The sequence below is a fragment of the Elephas maximus genome, chromosome 1 (genome assembly GCF_024166365.1).
Source record: "Elephas maximus indicus isolate mEleMax1 chromosome 1, mEleMax1 primary haplotype, whole genome shotgun sequence".
Classification (NCBI taxonomy): Eukaryota; Metazoa; Chordata; class Mammalia; order Proboscidea; family Elephantidae; genus Elephas; species Elephas maximus.
Genome location: NC_064819.1, coordinates 15,948,659 through 15,970,605, shown reverse-complemented (window position 1 = coordinate 15,970,605; position 21,947 = coordinate 15,948,659). Strand labels below are relative to the sequence as shown.

General features: G+C 47.4%; 1 protein-coding gene across 1 annotated transcript in view; it reads left to right on the top strand.

The window, feature by feature from the left end:
• The first annotated feature begins 6,332 nt into the window (after window positions 1–6,332).
• The window catches only part of ITGB5 (integrin subunit beta 5), a 135,920-nt gene continuing 120,305 nt past the window's right edge, over window positions 6,333–21,947 (top strand). The window contains exons 1-2 of the mRNA XM_049878730.1: window positions 6,333–6,826; window positions 19,096–19,181. Coding sequence (XP_049734687.1) covers window positions 6,757–6,826; window positions 19,096–19,181 — 156 coding nt within the window. The 5' untranslated portion in view covers window positions 6,333–6,756. The remainder of the gene's footprint in view (window positions 6,827–19,095; window positions 19,182–21,947) is intronic.

Sequence of the window (21,947 nt, the reverse complement as noted above, 5' to 3'; positions counted from 1 at the left end):
TCACAGAAGGAACTGGCTTCTAAGCCAGGGTGGCTCCAGCACCTGCACAGCGTGGATCTCATCCCCTCGCACCCGAGCTGACTGCTATGCTGACCGAGATGGGAGCTCCTATGAGAACTCTCGATGCTGCCACAGGATGAGCTTGATGCTGCCATGAGGAGGAGCCTCACATTTTTTTTTTTTTTTTGAGTTGACTAAAGCTATGAGTTGGAATCAATTTGAAGGCAATGGGTTTTTTAAAGCCAAGTATGGTCCCTGGAAGTCTTGTGAGTCTGAACGTTGAGCTGAACCTAAGAACCGCTCTGGTGGGCACTACAGGTATCATGCTTTATTTTATGGTCTCTGAAATGCTGGAGGGGACAGTGACCTGCTGCTACCCATCTCCCCTGAAGCTGGGAGAAGAAACTATCAAAGAATGAGCTTGGTTTATACGGAATGCAGAATTTGCTGAGACTGACGATTAAAGAGAGTAGATTATCTGGGGAGCTAATGGAGGCTCCTTGGGACATCATTTTATAGAGAAGTCATCATTCTCAGAGTCCATCCTCAGGATAGAACCTCACAGTCCTCCCACTTAGAGAACATGTTCAAACAGACACTACATCATCTGTTAAAGGGCTTTTTGGAAGAAGGGCAATTTTTAGTTGCTAGAACAGGTTATGTAAACCAGAGCCCACAGCCAAGTGCCAAACATGTTTGACTTCACAAGTAGTAATTACAGAGCATACTCTGGCAGGGACCAGCCCCTTTGCTTTGCAAATGAAGGAACAGGTCCAGAGAGGGGCAGGCTCAGCTAGTTGATGGTATTGAGGACTGGAACCCAATCCTGATTCTGGGTTCAGATTTCTAGTTCTCCTCCTCTAGAAATTGAATATGAGAAGCCATAGTCTACCAAGCTGGCAGCAGCCCCTGCATCCAGGCCAAAGTTGGGATGGCGGCTGATGGTAACTCTTGGCAAACCTTGGTCCTCTGGCAGGGGCTCAGTCTTCAGCCCCCATCTACCCCAAAGCATCCCCCCAGAAGCTTGGCCCAAGTTGGAAATATTGCTGAGCCCTTAGCTAGGCCCTATCTTAAGGGTCACTGTTAGATCTAAGACAAGATAGAGAAAAGAAGCAAGAAGGGAGGCGGCTAAGGAAGGGAGTGGAGTGGACGTGAAAGTGATATAAGAAACAGGTAATGAGGTTGGGGAGGGAGAATGCTGGCTCAGCTTCCAAGAACATTCCCAAGTTGTTGGCTTCTTCCTTCTGGTCCTCAGATATCTCTGTCCTTGCTTGTGGCTGTGGGGTTCAGCGCCCTCTTGATTCCATCTGTGTGGACCATACCTGTCCTGTGTGTATTTCCCCATCTCCTGCTCACCGTGTTGCTGGCAGTATTCAAGAAGTCTCTAAACGTAATTTAAATATATGTGTATGTATATTTCTATTCATTCATTAGAGCCTGTCTTAGTCTTCTAGTGCTGCTATAACAGAAATACCACAAGTGGATGGCTTTAACAAAGAGAAATGTATTTCTTCACAGTAAAGTAGGCTAAAAGCACAAACTCAGGGTGTCAGCTCCAGGGGAAGGCTTTCTTTCTCTATTGGCCTTCTCATCAATCTTCCCCCAGACTAGGCGCTTCTCTGCGCAGGGACCCAACTCCCTTTACAATGGATCAGGGATGTGACCTGGGTAAGGATGTTACCATCCCACCCTAATCCTCTTTAACACAAAATTACAATCACGAAATGGAGAACAACAACAGAATACTAGGAATCCTGGCTTAGCCAAGTTGACATATACTTCTGGGGGAAACAATTCAATCCATGACAGAGCCCTGGTGGCAAAGTGGTGAAGCACTCAAACTCACCAGCCTCTCTGCAGGAGAAAGATGCGGCAGTCTGCTTCCATGACATCACAGCCTCGGAAACCCTATGAGTCAGGATAGACTTAATGGCAATGTTTTTGGGTGTTTTTTGTTTGTTTTTATTCATTTACTGTGCTTTTTAATGAAATAACTGGAGAAGAATCTATGTCCTTTACGGGCTGTGACATAACCCCTAAGGTAACAAACAAATTGTGATCACTTTATTACAGTTGAAAAGGGGCATTTAGATAAAGATTGCAGCAGTTTCTTCTCGGTCTGAACCCTGCAGACAATTTTAAAGAAAAGTTTCCTAAAAAAGAAAACCAACATGTGAAAATTAATCAAAAAACAAACAAACAAACAAACAAACAACCTTTTTTGTAATTTTATTAATGGATATTGTTTTAAAATAGCTCAGAAAAGCTTGAAAATGTATGTTCCCTCTGGACTATATAATCGTGCAAATGTTTTCAAAATGAACTTTGGAAAAATTGTTCTCAGAAAGATATAATAACGAGTATTTTCAGAGTTGACAATTATATGGACAGAGAGATTGCAAATACACAACTTATTTACTAAGCTACTTTCTAAATAAGTTTAAAATGCTTGTGTATGTTTTTCTCACCAGCTTCAGAAAGAGAAGATAGTTCTATAAGTTAGTTAGATTTTGTGCATTAAAAAACAATAACCACAAGCAGAAACACCTTCCCTTTAGGTTGAAAATGTCTGTAAAGATCAATTTTGTATTCCATCTCTCTATGTAAAATTCCACCCACTTGTTGCTTAGAATAACCACAGTGTGCATACTTAACCTAAAAACAAACAAGAATTACAAAGGGAACCCCAGTGGCACAGTGGTTAAGAGCTTGGCTGCTAATCAAAAAGTCAGCAGTTCAAATCCACCAGCCACTCCTTGGAAACTGTATGGGCAGTTCTACGCTGTCCTATACGACTGCTGTAAGTTGGAATTGACTCGATGGCAATGGGTACTATATGCCAGTTAACATAACATGCTATTTTCACCAACAAAGATTCCACCGTGCTCGCCTGGGTCCTCATCTGCCTGTCTCCTGTGTTGATCCATTATCTGGACCTTGCCTTCTGGTCTTCTTCCAGCAGTCCTGTAGTAGCTGTAAACTCTGAAAGCTGGCAGGGGGTTTGGTTTTTTTTAGGACCATGGAACACAGAGGGCGAAAAGCCTATGGCAGAATATTTTCCTATAAAAAAGGGAATTTAGTTTGGTATTTTTAAAAACAAAAAGTTAGTTTTAAAGGACTATCTATATGGGATCAAACCGACAACAGCAACTTGGAAGGTTAGATAGGAAACTTAGCCCGCAGTGAGTTTACGTTGGGGAGGAACAACCAGGAAAAGAAGGGTGAGAGTGGTTGTACAACTAGAAGAATGTAGTCAATGTCACTGAATTGTACATGAAGAAGTTGTTCAATGGGTACAGGGTCTGCTGTGTATATTCTCAACAACAATAGCAAAAAATAAGATAAAAAAATACAAGGTTAATCTCGACATTAAGGAAAAAGTGATATATTTCATAGGCCTATCAATTACTACAAAATGACTTTGTAATATTCTGCCACCAGGACCAGCCACTCCTTGCACTGTGACAAATTCCTAAGCATAGCTATTAAAAGCTGAGTAAATTAGTGTAGTACCTAGACAAAGGCAAATACTCTAAGCGTTTGTCTGTTTTCCCTTAACTCTTGTTTTTTGTTTTTCGCTTGTATATTAAATTGCAAGGTAGATACTGCATGGTTATTTTTTTCTCCCTTGAACTACTGTATTTTTTTTTTTTTGCTGCATATTAAATTGCAGCTACGAATCGAATATTTTTGAAGATTATAAGTTGAACTGCACAATATGACAACTCACTGTGGGAGTGAGTTAGCATGTAAATCCAAATCGTGGATAGAAAATTTTTAACTAACCTGAGTTTAAAACAATGTGAAACAGAAAATTCCTCTGGCTATCCACGCTCAAACCCCAACAGTCTATCCCCCTCCAACAGCAGCCTCCTTAGTTTCAGAAGCTCAGCAGTGATCAGAAACGGGAGATTCCCGTGGCAGCCACAAAGGAAGCTGTCCCAGTGACTATGGGGAAGTACCGCCCTGTCTCCCTGCCTGAGTGCATGCCATCGGTGCATGCTAACTGCTGATTAGAAGGAAGTCAAAGCATTTGAAGGGTGTCTCCATCCTCCAGCTTAATAAGAGGAATGAAGGGTTCTGGGACAGGAAACACACCAGGTATACCAACAAGAAAGCAGATGTTTGGAGGAATTAGAGAAGGCATCTCCAACCTAGTTTTATGATAATGGAACACGGAAGAATGTTGTCATCACTGGGGATTCAGTAGCTTAAGGCAAGTCTGGGCAGCAGAAGGGGAGGGTGAGGAACCACCAGGTGGGACAGGAGGGGGCCCGGTGAGAGTCGGAAGAGGGGCAGGTTTAATCACAGCACCGTCCAGTTTCAGTCCAGGTAAATGGTGGTCTATGTTGTGTATGAGACAAGGTGGGACAGAGATGGGAAGGTGGTACGCAGACCGTCAGACACCACAGCGCTTGAACTTAGAAAGGATGCTTGATAAGACAAGTTACTACTGTACTTAATGCAGTATTTCCCCAGTTTCCAAACTCAACCCTGCTTCCATCTAATCCATCCTTTACATCCCTGCCAGACAAATCTTTTTAAATCACCACTTGGCACATACCACTTCCTAGCTCAAACTCTTTCACTAAACCTGTTGCCACTGAGTCGATTCCAACTCATAGGGACCCTATAGGACAGAGTAGAACTACCCCATAGGGTTTCCAAGGAGTGGCCAGTGGGTTCAAACTGCCAACCTTTTGGTTAACAGCCAAGCTCTTAACCACTACACCAGCAGGGCTCCATTGTAATAACTACTTTTAAAGCTGGGATAAGAGTACCCCAAGGTGACTGCCCTGAAGGGTAGATCACGTGGTCCCAAGATAAGCAGTACCAGTTTCAGGGGAAATGGGGATAAGCATGGCTTCTACATCAGAACAAACATGGGGATATTATGGGGTAGAATGATATTTGCATGCAGTTTACACATGAAATGCCGGCCTTCAGCGAAATTTGGAGCTTGCTGTGGACTGCTTCAGCTTTACCCGCCCCCCGCCCCATCAGACTACACTACAGGGATGTTTACTTTGTCTGGCACTGGGACATCACACTGGTAGAGTTTGGGGGCTGGGGTGGACAGCATAAATAAAGGTTAAGATCCAAACTCCTTAAGCTGGACAGTTAGGACTGTTCCCCCCTCCCCCAAAGCTATCCTTCCAACTGGTTCCGGACATGCAAAGGTCAGACCTCTTTGCTCAATACTTTTCCTGCTTCTGTTTTCAGTAAGCCATTTTGGACAAGGCGTCCCAGCTCTGTTAACCCCTCTGTGCCTCAGTTTCTTATTCTGGGTAACAAACAATAGGGTTGTCAAGAGGATTAAATCAATATAGGCAAAGCGTTTAGAACAGCGCCTGGTTCACTGTGTGCTCTGCTCATTAGATAAACCAGCCAACCAAACAACAAAAACTCATTGCTGTTATGACTCATAGCGATAGGACAGAGTAGAACTGCCCCATAGGGTTTCCAAGGAGCAGAGGGTGGAGTCGAACTGCCGACCTTTTGGTTAGCAGCCGAGTTCTTAATCACTGCACCACCAGCAATTCATAAGTATTACGTACTTTACTGTTATTTTGTCTTTCTTTATGAAAGATGCCTGTCCTCCTATGGCTTACAGAGACCATTCGTCGTGGCTCCGCCTGAGCCCACCCGGTCATTTCCACGACCCGTCTGGGGAACACCTCCCCACCCCTTAGTGGCAATTTCAGGTCTAGCTCAGAGGTAAAGCAGTCGGTGAAAGGCTGAGCGTCTGCTTTTGAGCGTATCAGTTTGGGTTCACAGAAGCCGCCAGCATACTGAGGTTGAGAAAAACGAAGAACAGCGGCGTCCTGGCCAGCCTTGAATCCCTGCAGAGGGCAAAACGTTTATGAGTAAAAAGTGGAGTTTGCGCGCGCCTCCACTCCCCAGGCGTCCTCCCTGCCCTATTAAGCGTGCGGTCTTGCGGTGACCCGCGCGGACGCCACCTCGAGCGCCGGCTGGCTGGGCAGCTTCGGGAGGAAGCGATGGCCACCACCAGGTCCCACAGTACCTGCTCTCTCTCCCGAAGTCTGGCAACCGCCTTTGCCCGAAGTAATTTCGGTTTGCCTACTGGAGCGTGTCCCGCCCCCTGCCCGCAGCGACAGCTTGCAAAGAAAGCCGAGGAGCCCCTATACAGCGATTTCGAAGTCCCGGGGTCCACCGGAAGGGACTTGCACCTGGGCGCCCTAGGGCCGCGGCGTCGCGGCGGGTCCTGCGTGGGGCGGAGCTGGCCGGCAGGGAGCTTGCCCCGCCCCGCCCCGCAGTAAACTGACCTAGTGGCAGCGGGCGGGGGCCTGGGAGCGGAGGGAAGGGGAGGAGAAAGGAAAGGAGGAAAGTGGAGGCCTGCGAGTCAGGGAAGGGAAGGGAAGGGGCGGAGGCGCAGACAGAGTGTCCCGGCGCGCGGAGGAGCCGCAGCGCGGGGCGCGTCCCAGAGCCCCCAGTCGCAGCCGGAGCGCGGAGCCCGCTCTTCCCAGTCCAGAGCCTCCTGGCGAGGCCGTCCCGGGCGGCGACACCCCAGGCGACCCGGCCGGCGAGCCAGGGCAGCGGCGGCTCAGGACTCGGCTCCGAGCGCCGCGGGAGGGATGGTGGCGGCGGGGCGCGGGCCTCGGGCACCGTGAGCCCGGGCTGCGCGCTGGGCATGCGGCTGCGTCCCCCGGCCCTCGGCCCCAGCGCCCCGGCCCGGCCGCACCGCCCCGCCGAGTCCGGCCCCCGGCGCCGCAGCTGAGGCCGGGCGCCCTCACCATGCCGCGGGCTCCGGCGTCCCTGTACGCCTGCCTCCTCGGGCTCTGCACGCTCGTGCCCCGGCTCCCAGGTAAGCCGCGCCGCCAACTGTTGAGAAAGAAACTTTGTTGGCCAGAGATCCGCTTTCGGGCGTCTGGGAGGCGCTGGGCAGGGAGTTGTGCGAGGGTGCAGGGCGCCTTCGGGGCACTCACAGGGGGGCGAGCCGCGGGAAGGACAGCCCTGTTTGGAGCTTTAGAGCTGCGGGCGCCGCACTGTGCGCACAGCGGGCCGTGGCCGAGGGCGGGCGGTCGTCGGTCCCTCTCCCCTCCCGGGCTGAGGAGGAGCCTTCCTTTCCTGTGTAAACAGACTTGCCTGTCTGCTGACCCAGCCACTGAGCGCCCGCGCCCAGTGCGCAGGGAGGGTGCCGCTGCCAGCCCCTGCGTTTGGACCAGGGCTCTCCGTTCCCGGGCACAAAGCGGCCCTTGTGGCGGGCCGGGGGCGGTAGGCGGCTGGGAGGCACGGAGAGATGCTGCCGGTGCTCTGGCCCGGGGGAGGCGAAGGGCAGCCCGAGGCACAGGACCTGAAGTCTTCCTGGGGCCATGGCTTCGAGCCACTGCAACTCCGGAGGGCTCGTCTCCTGGAATTGCGGAGTGTAGGGCCCCAGAGCAAATCCTCAAGTTTCACTGCTCTCCGACCAACCGCCTTCCTTTAAAGATGCAGCCCCCCGCCCCCCTCCCCCCAACAGCCGCATACCAAAGGGGAGACCCGTGTCCCAAGCCGGGGCCCACCGGGGACTTCCTGATCGGATTCCTTCTGCTTGGCTTTACCCCTGGATTTATGAAACTGCGTGCCTCACGCTCTTCTAACTGTGGAGGATTCTGGAACAGAGAGCAGGGGGTGTGAGATTGGCGTTAGCCCGGCACTACCGGGGGCTGGCGGCCGTGTAGGGAGCCCCCAGGTTAAATTTTCCAAGGTGGCAGTTAGGAGGCCCCCAAAGGAAGGATGCTCTGTTTGACGCTGGGGCTGCCAGGACGATGAGCAACCCCCTGCGCCCCTCACCAAAAAAAGCCCGGACACTCCAAACTTTCTCCTTCCCTTAGGAAATAATTGGGTGTTGGGGTGTTCTATTCACTTTTCAACTTGAGATAATCGCTTGCTCTTGTGAGCCAAGTGGTTGCCTGGTTGCCCAAGGGGAAGACTGTTCCCCCTACGGAGTCTTATTTACATGAAGGCAGTTTAGGTTTATGTCTGAGAGGGAGGAGGGGTCTGGGCAAACAAAAACTTCCTTCAGGCCCTAATTCGAACTTAATACTGTAGCAACATTTCTTTGATGGGAAAAGAATCACTTCAGAGCTTGGAGTCGATCAGTGGTTTCTAACATCCATCTGGCAGCCGGTGTCTATCAGGGATGTTTGCATCTGTCCCTGGAGAAATGCAAAGGGAACGATGATATAGCCCTTATCGCAGACATGAGTGTATCCTTGCCAATGGCACTGCTTTACAGGGTCTGTACTTCAGTTTGAAATTATGTTCTAATGATATATGTATATTGTTGTTGGAAAACTTATTTTCTTTTATTAAAATCTGGCAATCCCGTATTAATTTCCCTTTCCCCTCTCTTTCTGTGTCTTTTGCTTTCAAATCTTAGCGTTCTGTGAAATCCAGCAGTTTGGGAACTGCTAAAGTAGATGACTTCTAAGTTCCCTTCCAGCTTGAAGTTCTGTGATTCTAATAAAAACACATATTTCCAGTTGCAAAGAATTACTGAAACCATTATTTTCCATCAGCATTGGGATTTTTATTTTTTGGAGTTTATATCCACCCTCACAATGATGTCCATTTTTCGGATGGGCCCAAGGGTGAAGTGATTTGCCCACCAAACTTGTCCTTGGGTTGGGAGCGGTGGAGGAGGGATCAGTTTGGGTCCAGTACCCCTTCCACTGCATTATGCCCTTTGTACTACGTGGCTCAGCTAAGGTAGGGAGAAACAGCCCTGAGCCACTGTAGTTTATGTCCTCCTCCTCCAGGGTTCCCTTTTCTTGTTGAGCAAGCTGGTTGCTTGCCTCCAGACCTCGCTGTCGCTGTCTCTCTCTCTCTCTCTTTTTTTTTTTTTTAATTTTTATTGTGCTTTAAGTGATAGTTTACAAATCAAGTCATTCTCTCCTACAAAATCTTATACTCACCTTGCTATGTACTCCTAGTTGCTCTCCCCCTAATGAGACAACACACTCCTTCTCTCCACCCTGTATTCCTGTGTCCATTCAACCAGCCTCTGCCCACCCCCCACTCCGCCCTCTCATCTCCCCTCCAGACAGGAGCTGCCCATATAGTCTCATGTGTCTACGTGAGCCAAGAATCTCATTCCTCACCAGTATCATTTTCTGTCTTATAGTCCAGTCCAATCCCTGTCTGAAGAGTTGGCTTTGGGAATGGTTTGAGTCTTGGGCTAATGGAAGGTCTAGGGACCATGACCTCTGGGGTCCTTCTAGTCTCAGTCAGACCATTAAGTCTGGTCTTTTTATGAGAATTTGAGGTCTGCATCCCACTGCTCTCCTGCTCCACCAGGGGTTCTCCGTTGTGTTCCCTGTCAGGGCAGTCATCGGTTGTAGCCAGGCACCATCTAGTTCTTCTGGTCTCAGGCTGAGGTAGTCTCTTGTTTATGTGGCCCTTTCTGTCTCTTGGGCTCATAATTACCTTGTGTCTTTGGTGTTCTTCATTTTGCTGTCTCCCTCTTACTGCCCAGAGCTTTGCATGGGTTCCTGAGGTTAGAGGCTGGCTCACATCTGTGTGATTCCTTCTAGTTTCCCAGTGTTGGAGAACCAACCCTAAACATTCTATTTTTCTTTTCTCTTCCTTCCCTTCTCTTTTCTTCTTCTTTTCTGGAAGCATGGCAAATACTTTCTCCAGAGCTTGTTTCTATCTTGTATTAGGAATATGATCTGAAAGAAAAACCTTAGTTGCCAGTAAAACAAAGAGGTGACCTGCAGGGCTGCCTGCCTGAGTGTTCCTAAGCCAGTGGCCGATTGCCCCTCCTGTTCCTTTCACAACACCTTCATCTGTGCACCTAACCTGGCAAGAAACACCTTTAGTATAGGGCGGTTCCTTTCAAATAAGTCCCTGGAAGTCCTACAAATCCCCCTGTCCCTCTTGTCCCCTGGCCCAGAACCTCCCAGACAGGATCCTAGGATAATGGTCTTCCCACAAAACCAGGGAAGGGTATCTCAGGGTAAGGCCTTTCGACCCCATCCTGGCTCTCTAAAATGGAGAAATGTGCTATTGATCTCGCTTCATGACTGGAGTCATGTTTGCTATCATTTATTTTTAAAAAATCAATTTAGCGAATGCCCGAAGAGAACCCTTTTTTCTTTTAAGTGGACTCATGTTGAAATACGTGCCTGTAACATACACGCACGTGCGTGCGCACGCACACACACACATACACAGAGACACACACACACGCAGACACGCAGACACACACACACACCCCACCACATTTTCCATGGTCCGTGATGGGACTGCTTGGAATTTGGCACCAGTAACCAAGCATAAGTTTAGAAATGGCAGGACAATGAGATGCAGACGGTGGGCTTGGTTTGTAGACTGCTGTTTACTGTATAGATTGACATTTTAACTCTTTTTATATTGGGGGGGGGTGCTTTTTAGAAATCAGATTGAGGCCGAAGAGAGCAGGGTCTAATTTAGCTCTAATTAATATTCCTCTCCTACTTGTTCTCCATGCTTATTTAGCTACTGAAGCAATGGAGAATTAAAATACCTAAGCAGTCTGGCAAAAGGCTCTTTCTGCCTGCCTGACCTGGCAACTACTTTTTCTTACTTCAGCCTGGTCATGGAAGTAAGTATTCTGAGCAGTTTTAATGCTATCAGGAATGTGGGACAATCACACAGTACTTAAATGATAGTGTCCCTTTTGGGTGGCAGTGTGCAGGTGTGTTAATGGGTGGGCATCCCTTTCACAGGTATTTGTAGTTGGCTCGGGCTGGGGGCTTTGGAAACACTGCCATGGTTGGTTTTCCATCTTTCCAGTAGAATGGGATCAATGGCTTTTATAGGTGTGCCCTGGTGGCACAGTGGTTAAGCACTCGTCTGCTAACTGAACCCACCAGCCACCTCACAGGAGATAGATGTGACATTCTGCTTCCATAAAGATTACAGCCTTGGAAACCCTATGGGGCAGTTCTAGTCTGTCCTGTAGGTTGCTATGAGTCAGAATCAACTTGATGGCAATGGTTTGGTTTTGTATGTGTTTGTGTAGCTTCTTGCGTTGATTGAATGAAGGATTTGATACCTGGGCCTCATGGTGATAAGTTTGCTCCAGGGCAGGTCTGACACATCCCCTGTGGTTGATGCTTTGAGGGGGGGCTGCAATGTGGCCCACCCTGTTCTTACTGCATTCCCTACTGCCTGCCTCCCCACCGGAGTTCTCCAGAGATGATTGCTTGTCTCTTGTAAAGCTGGGGACTGCCTCTGCATTTGTCCCCTTTAGCCATCTCAACTCTCGCTTTGGTTAAAACTCAAGTCAGACCATATCACTCTGCTCAAAAGCTTCCAGTGGCTTCTAGAAGGCCTGGCTGTCCTGGAGGCTGTCCATGAGCTCTCCCCCAACCCTCTGACTTTATCTTACCGCTGTCCCTCACGCACTTCACCGCAGCCACACAGCCTCCTCCCTGCTCTTCCAGCAAGCACTCTGGGCATGCTCCCACGTGCCACCCCTGCAGCCTTCTCCTCCCGCATATCTATCTGCGTGGCTCCTCTGCCACTACCGGCAGGTCTGTTCTCAGATGTCTCCTGCTCAGTGAAGTCTTCCCTGTCACCGTCAACTAAAACTGCCACTTCCTGCCCCCACATTCTTCCCGTCTCCTTTCCTTCCTTGATTTTGCTCCTTGGCAGGTTTCACCATCTAATGTACTCGCTTATCTCGTTTGTTACCCATCTCTTCCAACCAGGCTGTAAGTTCCTTGAAGCCGGTGTTCTTTTGGTTTTATTCACCACCATATCCTTGGTGTCTAGAACAGTGCCTGGCACATCTGTTCAATGAATGGTTGAACGTGAGTCTTGGTAATGTGTGGTATCTGTGTGTGTGGTGTGGTGGTGCAGGGAGGACTCCCCATCCTCACTTCCCCGGCTCCTTCTACAACTACCATTAAAGTCAGGGACGGTGTGTGTGGCTTGTTAGGAAGGAAAATTCTGCGAGACAAAGAACCCACTGGAACGTGTCAAGGCTTTTTGAGCTGGAATTGAAGATTTGTTGTTGTTAGTGGCTGTCTAGTCAGCTCCAACTCATGGAAACCTTACGTATAACACTGTGTACATAACCTTATATATAACGTTGCCCAGTCCTGCCCCATCTGCATAATCATCGTGTGTTTGAGTTCATTGTTGCAGCCACTGTGTAGAGCCTTCCAACCCCAGGGGGCTCATCTTCCAGCACTATATCAAACAGTATTCTGTGATCCATAGGGTTTTCATTGGCTAATTTTCAGCAGTAGATCACCAGGCCTTTCTTCCTTGTCTGTCTAGAAACTTCGCTGAAACCTTCTACCACGCTGGTATATACACCATGGGTGGCATAGCTTCCAACATCACAGCAACATGCAGGCCACCACAGTATGACTAACTGACAGATGCGTGGTGGGAAGAGAAGGTAGAGGTCATGTAGTCCACTCTGATTTGTTTGCAGGAGGAAGCTGAGGCCAGAAAGTTTACGTGATTTGCCCAAGGCCATGTAACCATTCAGTACAAAGCCTAGGATATCCTTCCCTTGTCTGGAAAACTCAAATCCCTTCCTTATCCTACAATTCTGGCCTACCTGTCCCATCTTCTGTGAAGCCTTCCCTGCATCCTCCTGTGGAGCAGAGCAGACTTCAGCTTCTCCATTCCACGTAGCACGTTCTGTCAGAGAGATTGGCAGCTATAGGGGGTATGTCTCACCTGCTATGAGGCGAATTGCCCAGGTCTCATTTACACACAATGCTTGCTACTCAATTGATTTTCCCTCTATGATTTCAATTGCCTTTTTTTTTTTTTAATACTTTATTTTTTCTAACAGTTTTAGATTTACAGAAAAATTGAGAAGGTAGTACAGAGTTCCCATATATCCCTGCACCCAGATTCCCTATTATTAGCATCTTATATTAGAATGGTGTATGTGTTACTATTAATGAACTGATACTAATACGTCATTATTAACTAACATACGTAGTTTATTCAGATTTCTTTCGTTTTACCTCATGTCTTTTTTCTGTTCCAGGACTCCTTCCAGGGTACTACGTTACATATAGTTGTTGTGTTGTCTTAGGCTGCAGGGGGTGGACTACACAGCTCCTATCATCTCTTCCAGCTCTTGGCCGTGGCAGTTTCTCAGACCTTTTTGATGACCTTGACAGTTTTGAAGAGTACTGGTCAGGAACTTTATAGAATGTCCCTCTACTGTGATTTGTCTGATCGGTCTTTTCATGATTAGACTGGTGTTATGGGTTTTGAAGAGGAAGATCACAGAAGTAATTAACTGCCTTTTTAAAATTAATTTTTGAATAGGTAATATGTTCATATAATTGAAAAACAGAAACAACAACAGGTATATTGTACAAAATCCTTTTTCCATGCCATCAGCTCAGGATATTTCCCAGCCTCCCATCCCGCTGCACAGATTATCCACTAGGCCTTTATGTATTTCTCTGCATGTTTACAAGTACCCTTCTGCCGTTTTCATTCAAAGAGAGCACACGAAACATACCATCCTGTGTCTTGCTTTTTATTTTTAGTTTAGCAATGTAGCAGGCTAAGCCTTACATGTTAGTATTTAGGGAGCATTCTCTCTCTGTCTTTTTTATAGCTGCATAGTATTCTATTCTATAATATTTTAAAATAGAAGTCATCTTCCATAAAGCTGGCCTATTGTTAAGTGTTCTGCAGATGTCTGATGTTCAGAAAGGCAGTCTTGATTCTTTAAGGTGGGAACCAACTAAGAGAAGCTCCCTAGGGCATACTTTCATTCAATGGTCAGATCTTTGGACAAGTGAATATTTAGTTGCTAGGCGGAAACCCTGGTGGCGTAGTGGTTAAGTGCTATGGTGGCTAACCAAAGGGACAGCAGTTCAAATCCGCCAGGTGCTCCTTGGAAACTCTATGAGGCAGTTCTACTCTGTCCTATAGGGTCACTATGAGTTGGAATCGACTCTATGGCACTGGGTTTTCTTGGTTTTAGGCTCTATACTGGAAGTGCTTTGCCTGCTGAGTGACAGATGTGTGGGATGTGGTTCAGGGCCTGGGGAGAAGCACTCCCAATGCTTTGTCACCTTCAGGCCAGAAGGGCCATTTTAGCTTGGCACCCACTTCTATGGTTCACTGGTAGAGTTCTCGCCTTCCGTGCAGGAGACCCAGGTTTGATTCCCACAATGGACTTCATGTGCAGCCACCACCCATCTGTCAGCGGAAGCTTTTGTGTTGCTATGATGCTGAACAGGTTTCAGTAGCGCCTCCAGACTAGGAAGAAAGGCCTGGCTATCTGCTACCAAGAGTCAGCCAATGAAAACCCTGTGGATCCAAATGGTCTGGTTCACAACCATGCCCAGGACTGGGCGGCATTTTGTTCCATTGTGTATGGGTTGCCACGAGTCAAGGCAGACTGGACAGCATCTGACAACAACAACAACCTATTTCTGTTCTCCCATTGAATGTTTTCCATCAGAAAATTTCAACTGCTGGCTGTGTGCTTCAGTAGGAGTTGTCTGACCTTGGACATGCAGGGTGTGAACAGCAGTAGGGAGAGGCTGAATGCAGAGAGGCCAGCCAGGCGGCCACTGCAGGGATCCAGACCCAGCTTGGAGGGCCGGGCTTGGGCTATATGGGGCTGGGGAGGGGCAGGCAGGAAAGGTTGGATTAGGAGCGATGTTTCATGCATCTTGAAGGAACGGTCAGCTGGACATGGTAGCTGTCTGGATATGATTAATGAAAAAAAGGGTGGGTCAATGACTTTTAGAAGGAGAGAGTATTTTTAGATTATGGTTTGCAGTAAACTTGGGCTTCAGAGACTTTAGGAAAAAGGCTGCAGGGCGTTGAAGTTGAACTTGGAATAGTTCACCGTGCAAATAAATCGCTGAACAACCAAGAAAGGATATGACCATCGTCTGGGTTGCTAGCACCTATTGCCATGACCTAGACACAACACTCTGACATTGTGAACTCCAGCTATTTAGCTTTTTATTCATTGCTTCCTTCCTCTCAAAATGCTACTGGTGTCAAGTCACTCATCCAGCCAAGTCCAAAATATCTGAAATATTAACAGGTGGGGAGAGGAGAGATGCCAGAGGAAGTCGCTCTGGCATGATGACACATTTCAGCACACTGCGGATGGTTTTGTTTCATGGAGTTCCTGTCTGCTACCTGGCAGACGGAGATCTCTCAGGGAGCAGGGCCTGACCATTCATCTCTAGTATCTCCTGCCTAGTACTCCGTGCAGGGTTTCTTGAATTTGAATTTGCCCCAACAGCAGTCTAAGTTTAGGGCAGTCATTTTGAGTGCAGTAAAACTGCTTTGGGGGCAGTGGTGGTTCAGTGGTAGAATTCTCACCGTCCATGCTGGAGACCTGGGTTCTGTTCCAGGCCAGAGGGCCTCATGCATAGTCACCACCCATCTGTCAGTGGAGGCCCACGTGTCACTATGATGCTGAACAGGTTTCAGCAGAGCGTCCAGACTAAGGTAGACTAGAAAGGAAGGCCTGGCGACCTACTTCCAGAAATCAGCCAGTGAAAAGCCTATGGATCACAATGGTCTGATCCACAACTGATCATGGGGGTGGCACAGGACTGGGCAGCATTTTGCTCCATTGTGCGTGGGGTCGCCATGTGTCGGTAGCTAACAAGAACAGATCTTCTTCCTTATTGCATGTCCATATTTAGTAGTAATAGAAACAATAATACAGTATTAAAATTTTTGTAATTTTTCAGTATTTTCATTTTAGATGTATATCATATCCTTTAAGCCTTTTCAATGTTATATTCAAGATCATTTAGACTGATAGACCAGAAGACCAGAACTGGTCTGCTCTGGGTCAGACTGAGGGGTCCTTATTGCCCTGAGCTCTAGACCCCAGACCCAAGTTCCTAGAGCTCGGTGATGAGGCTCTTGGAATGAGAAGGCACTGCTCATGGATTCATGTAGGTTTGAGCAGAGACCAAGATGAGGCATTTGACCTCTGTCTTAGTTTCTTAGTGCTGCTATAACAGAAAGACCACAAATGGGTGGCTTTAACAAACAGAACTATATTTGTTCACAGTTTAGGAGGCTAGAAGTCTGAATTCAGGGTGCTGGTTCTAGAGGAAGGATTTCTCTCTCTGTTGGCTGGGGTTGAGGGGAGTCCTTGTCTCAAGCTTTTCTGCTATTCTTCTTGATGTCCTTGGAAATCTCTATCTTTACCCCTGGCCGCTACCTTTTCCCCATTCATGCTTTCTTCTCTGTACCTAATCTGTTGTTTGTATCTCAAAAGTGATTGGTTTAATATATACCCTAGACTGATATGGTTTCATGAACACAACAGAGAAAATCCTATTCCCAAAAGAGATTATATCCACAAGTATAGGCGTTAGGATTTACAACACATCTTTTGGGGGGAGCACCATTCAATCCGCAACATTCTCACATTCCTTTCTGACAGAAGAGCTGTTGGTGATCTCCCCCCAGAGGGCCCGGAGCACGTGGGCTATGCTGGCCTCAGTCTGGAACAGACACGAGTACCAGGCAGGCATCCAGTGTGACCCATGCCCTTTCTGACCTTCTAGACAGGGTTCCTTGCTTCAAGTCACTTATTCTCGTATTCTCAGGCTTTCATCTACAAAATGAGGCCATTTGACTAGCTCATCCTAAAACATCTTCTACCTCCGATATTCTACAATTCCATAGTTTTCTGGAAATGATTTTGTATGTAGAAGCAAATCACCGGATGGGCAGATTCATTTTAAAATGAGAAGGGGGGTTGTCAGCGAGAGCGGGGTGCAGGCAGGCCCACCTTCCCAGTGGAGGCGTTTGAAGATCTCCTGGTTAGTGTTTGGATACGAGTTTATGCGCCGTGGTTGGGTTCCAGCTTATATAGCAGAGTTTCTCCTGGAACATGTGTTCCAAGTCCAGCACAGCACTCAGGGACCCTGCTGCAGGCCTGGCAGCAAAATTATGTCTAAGGAATGCCTGTTTTGGGGTCCGCCAGTTTGTTGGGTATGAGGCAGAGCTCCCAACAGGGAGATGGCTGGCAGCAAGGAGGGGGCCCAGGACTCAGGGTTGGGGTTTCCTGCTGGTGGAAACCATTGCTCTCACCTCCTTTCTTCCCAGCATCCCAGGCCTTGCCTGTTTCTCCCTCCTCTTCTGTCCCAGCTACCACGGTGGGCATTTCTTCTCTCTAATGTCCCTCAGGGTGACACAATGCAGCTTCCTAGTCTACCTCCACCCAGTCTAGTCAGCTCCTGACTAGATTTCTGTGGGTTTTTGTTGTTGTTAGGTGCCGCTGAGTCAGTTCCGACTCATAGCAACCCTCTGTACAACAGAACAAAACACTGCCGGATCCTGTGCCATCCCCACAACCGTTGTTATGCTTGAGCTCATTGTTGTAGCCACTGTGTCAATCCATCTCATTGAGGGTCTTCCTCTTTTTCTCTGACCTTCTACTCTACCAAGCATGGTGTCCTTTTCCAGGGACTGGCCCCTCCTGATAACATGTCCAAGGTCAGTGAGATGAAGTCTCACCATCTTGGCTTCTAAGGAGCATTCTGGCCATATTTCTTCCAAGACAGATTTGTTCATTCTTCTGACAGTCCATGGTATATTCAGTATTCTTCACCAGCATCATAATTCAAATGCATCAGTTCTTCCTTGGCCTTCCTTATTTTGCTGCTGGTGAAAAAGGAGAAGTAGAGAGTTAAAATTAGCAAATTAGCAGAATGTTATTTTCAAGATATCTTAACAATAAACATCTTTATGGTGCTCAGTGCAGCTAGGGAACAGTTTCCCACGTCCCTGTATTTTCGCCTTCCTTCCCCCTCTCTCCTTTTTGTTAATCTTTTCTTTTTTTTCCCCTTAAGATCTGAGGTCTTCTTCTTAGGACTGGTAGCCCTGGGCTTCTCTTCTTTCCATGTACCCCGTGTAGCTCGCTCCCATTCTTTCACATTCAAGGCAACCACCAGAAGAGACTAGTACATCTATTACTGCTATGAGGACCAGACAGAACGATTTCATTCGGAGAAAAACCAGCAAGTTCTGCTCTTGGTCAAAAGAAATCCGTCCTGGATGTTTCAGAGAGGATGGAAAAGGAAAGGATGATAAATTTCACCAAGGGTATCTGTGCTCCTGGGGGCAGGAGGGTGGACAATGGACTTTATGTCACTACCACATTGGGCCGCCCCGTGGTCACTCCTCCCCAGACTATTATAGTGGGAGGGGGGAAGGTGGACTGGGCTGGGTAGAAATAAGTAACCTTTACAATGATAAAGTCATTTCCTTCTAATATTGGTTTCTGATTTTTTTTAAATCAGGGATAAATTTTGAGTTTTATCAAATGCCTTTTCATTACTGACTGCAGTGATAATAGGAGTTTTTCTTACTTGACCTGTTGATAGATGTATTGAGTTAGTAGATTTCCTTTATCTTAACTATTTTATTCCCAGGATACCTTCTTCTGTAAGGAGTTTGCTGGCTTATTTCATGCACTGCAGATTTTGATTTGATAGAAGAATTTTCTTTTCTTCTGCTTGAATGAGATGGATCTGTTCTTCCTCCCCCGCCCCTCCCCCCTTTTCTGGTACTATTTTTATCAGATTTTGAATGGTCTAAGTGTAAAGGGGCCTTGTTCCTTATCAATGAGGGAGGATCTGCTGTGTTATGGGTGAAGGAAGTGGAAATCCAAGTGAGCCCAACATAAGAAATGTGAGTTGCAAGTGTAAGGAGCCTTGGTGGGGCAATGGTTAAAATGCTCGGCTGCTAACCAAAAGGTTGGTAGTTTGAACCCACCGATGGCTCCGTGGGAGAAAAGACCTGCTGATCTGCTCCCAAAAGATTTCAGCCTAGGAAACCCTGTGGGGCTTTTCTGCTCTGTCCTGTAGAGTCACTATGAGTTGGGATCAACATACTAACAGCAACAATGTAAGTATGCAATGTTGACGGATGCTTGGGAAACTATAAATATTTAGTTTTGGCAAATGTGCATAACCTGCAGTTATCACTGGGGACCGCACCCTTCAGCCTTGGAGAGGCCCCCTGTTAAAAAGAAGGAAGTAATTCGTCCCCCACCCGTTCAAAGGCCTCATCCATGGGTTTGTAGCCAGGAACTAAGTGGTGCGTCTTTGTCTTGCTTTGAAGGTCTCAACATATGCACTAGGGGAAGTGCTACTTCGTGTGAAGAGTGTCTGCTCATCCACCCACAATGTGCCTGGTGCTCCGGAGAGGTATGTGGGGCAGGGGGAGGAAGGAAAGGGAAGTGCTGTGGAGCGTGGCTAACCACAGCACTCGGTTGACTGTACATAAAGGGTGTGTGCAGATTCTGGAGGCTGCCCCTTTCCCTTCCACCCAGGTCACTGAAGAAGGAGAAGCTATGTTTTTATGAAATGATAAGTTCACAAGTTCAGTCTCTTGACGCTGCTGAATGTTTTAATCCTGTTTCAGGGAGACAAGACCTCCTTTCCCTTTTGTAAGAGAACCAATTATGACTTCCCTGTGGTTGTCTGCTCTTTGGTGTAAGAATTCCTGAAGATACAGAGCTTGTAAAATGAGTTTGTTGTATAATGATACAAAACATCCCTGGGTGGGTGGCATGTTGGTGGATGCTTGTCATCTCAGTGTGGCTTGTTTGAGGATATATATTATGAATTTGCCTTTAAGGAATGATATTACTTTTTTTTTATTACTTTTAAATGATGGCTACTGTTTCTTTAAATCCCGTAGGGAGGGATGTAAGCTTGGGGCAGTGTTAGGCACCTTGCTGTCATAACCCCGAAACCCATTGCTGTTGAGTTGATTCCAACTCATAGTGACCCTATAGAATTGTAGAACTGCCCCATAGGGTTTCCAAGGACAGCCTGGTAGATTTGAACTGTCGACCTTTTGGTTAGCAGCTGTAGCTCTTAACTACAATGCCACCAAGGTTTTCTGCTATCATAAAGCAATACAAAATCTCAGGACTTGGTGGGCCAGTTAGGAAATGCTCAACTACTAAACTTCCTGTCTTGTTGGACACTCTTGGGTCACTTTTTCAAACTGTTGTTAAAGCCATGAAGCACAAACCCTCCTTGCACTCAAACATCATTAAGGTCATTTGACAAAGAACCCAAGAGCTGCCGTTTTGGATAGGCCATGTCTGGTATGGTCCCTGTCAGCGGGTCCAAGACATGGCTCCGGGGAGGCCGGGCTTATTCTTCATGATGGGGCCTCGGAGGTCTCGTGATTTCTTTAACTATGGCTACAAATGATCATGAGGGGAACCTACTAGATGCCACGCACTTAGTACATAGCGCTTCTAATCCTCACAACAGCTCCGTAAGGTGGGTGATAGTATTCCAATTTTCCTGATAAAAATCTGAGGCTCAGAGAGGTAAAGTGACTCATTCAAGGCCACACAATCGTGCCAAAGCTTGACTCCATCAGGCTGAACTTCTGAGCCCGAGCTCTTTTCTCTAGGCTATACTGCCTCTTGACACATGAACTTTCTAGAACTTTTTCCAACAGGGAGTAAGATTACTAAACAGATTAGTTTGAGAGAGGAATCTCCCCGATATATAAAGCCTTAATTATAATTGTGTCAAATCACAGTGTCTTTGTTACCCTCTGGCTGCATGACCAGAGTCACCAGGCTGTCTGCTACTCTGAGATCAGGATGTGGGGGTTACTGCCTGGCCCTCACCTGTCAATACTGCAGACTTCAGATCCCACGCTTGTGCTCCTTGACACACTCCTGGGCAGTTCCAGCCAGAGCCGGTCCCTCTGCCTCTTGACCAGCTTAAACCCTCATGATGCCACACTGCTACGAACTAGCTGATCACTGGCCTTGATGGCAGGGAAACAGATTTTGATGAACAAGATATACAAGGAGATGGGTGTTACAGTGTTACAGCAAATATTACAACTCCACAAACTCCAGTGGCTTGTCTATTTTGCTCATCATTTTTTTAAGAGAAAAACGTGTGTCTCTCCCATAGATTGTAAGTTTCACAGCCCAGTAGCTGTCAAGAGGAAAGTGCGTGGATGAGTGTGCTTGCAGGGTTTTGTGGTAAGGCCCAGGAGCAGGCCACATGATTTCCACTGATATTTTACTGTCTGTAACCCAGTCACATCGCCACGTGTATGGCTGAGACAGCACTGGGCCACACTTATTCTATCTTGCAAAGAGAAGGAAGTTGAACAAAACCAGTCTGGAACTTTCTAAACCTAGCTCCCTGAAACAAATCAGGCCCCAAGAAAAGTTTGCCCCCAAAGAGGATGGGAGGCTGCATCCCAGTATAGGGATCATGGGAAGTTCTTCTGCCCAGAATGAGGCTGTGTATAAGCGTAGAGGGAGCCAATGTGCTGGGGAGAGACCCAGTGTGGGCCTGGACAATAATGACACGAGAACTAGACTGAATCTAGCCGTGTGTCCAGGGAGAAAAGGAGAAGGGGTTTGGTGGACTAGCAGCCTGTGCCATTGACAGGGAGGCCGGTATAGCTTGCAAAGTGATTGTCATTTATTGAATTATGTCCCCCCCCCCAAATATGTGCCAATTTGGCTAGGCCATGATTCCCAGTATTGTGTGGTTGTCCTCCATTTTGTGATTGTAATTTTAAGTTCAGAGGATTAGGGTGGGGTCGTAACACCACCCTTACTCAGGTCACCATCCACTTGTGGTATTTCTGTTATAGCAGTACTAGATGACTAGATGACTAAGACAGAGCCCTGGTGACGAGGTGGCTAAGACCTTGGCTGCTAACCAAAAGGTTGGCAGTTCAAATGTCCTGAACCAATTTGAAGGGAGTTTCCCTGGGGTGTGGCCTGCACCACCTTTTATCTCTCAAGAGATAAAACGAAAGGGAAGCAAGCAGAGAATTGGGGACCTCATACCACCAAGAAAGCAGCACCAGGTGCTGAGTGCATCCTTTGGACCTGGGATCACTGCACCTGAGAAGCTCCTCGACAAGGGGGAAGATTGATGAGAAAGACCTTCCTCCAGAGCCGACAGAGAGAT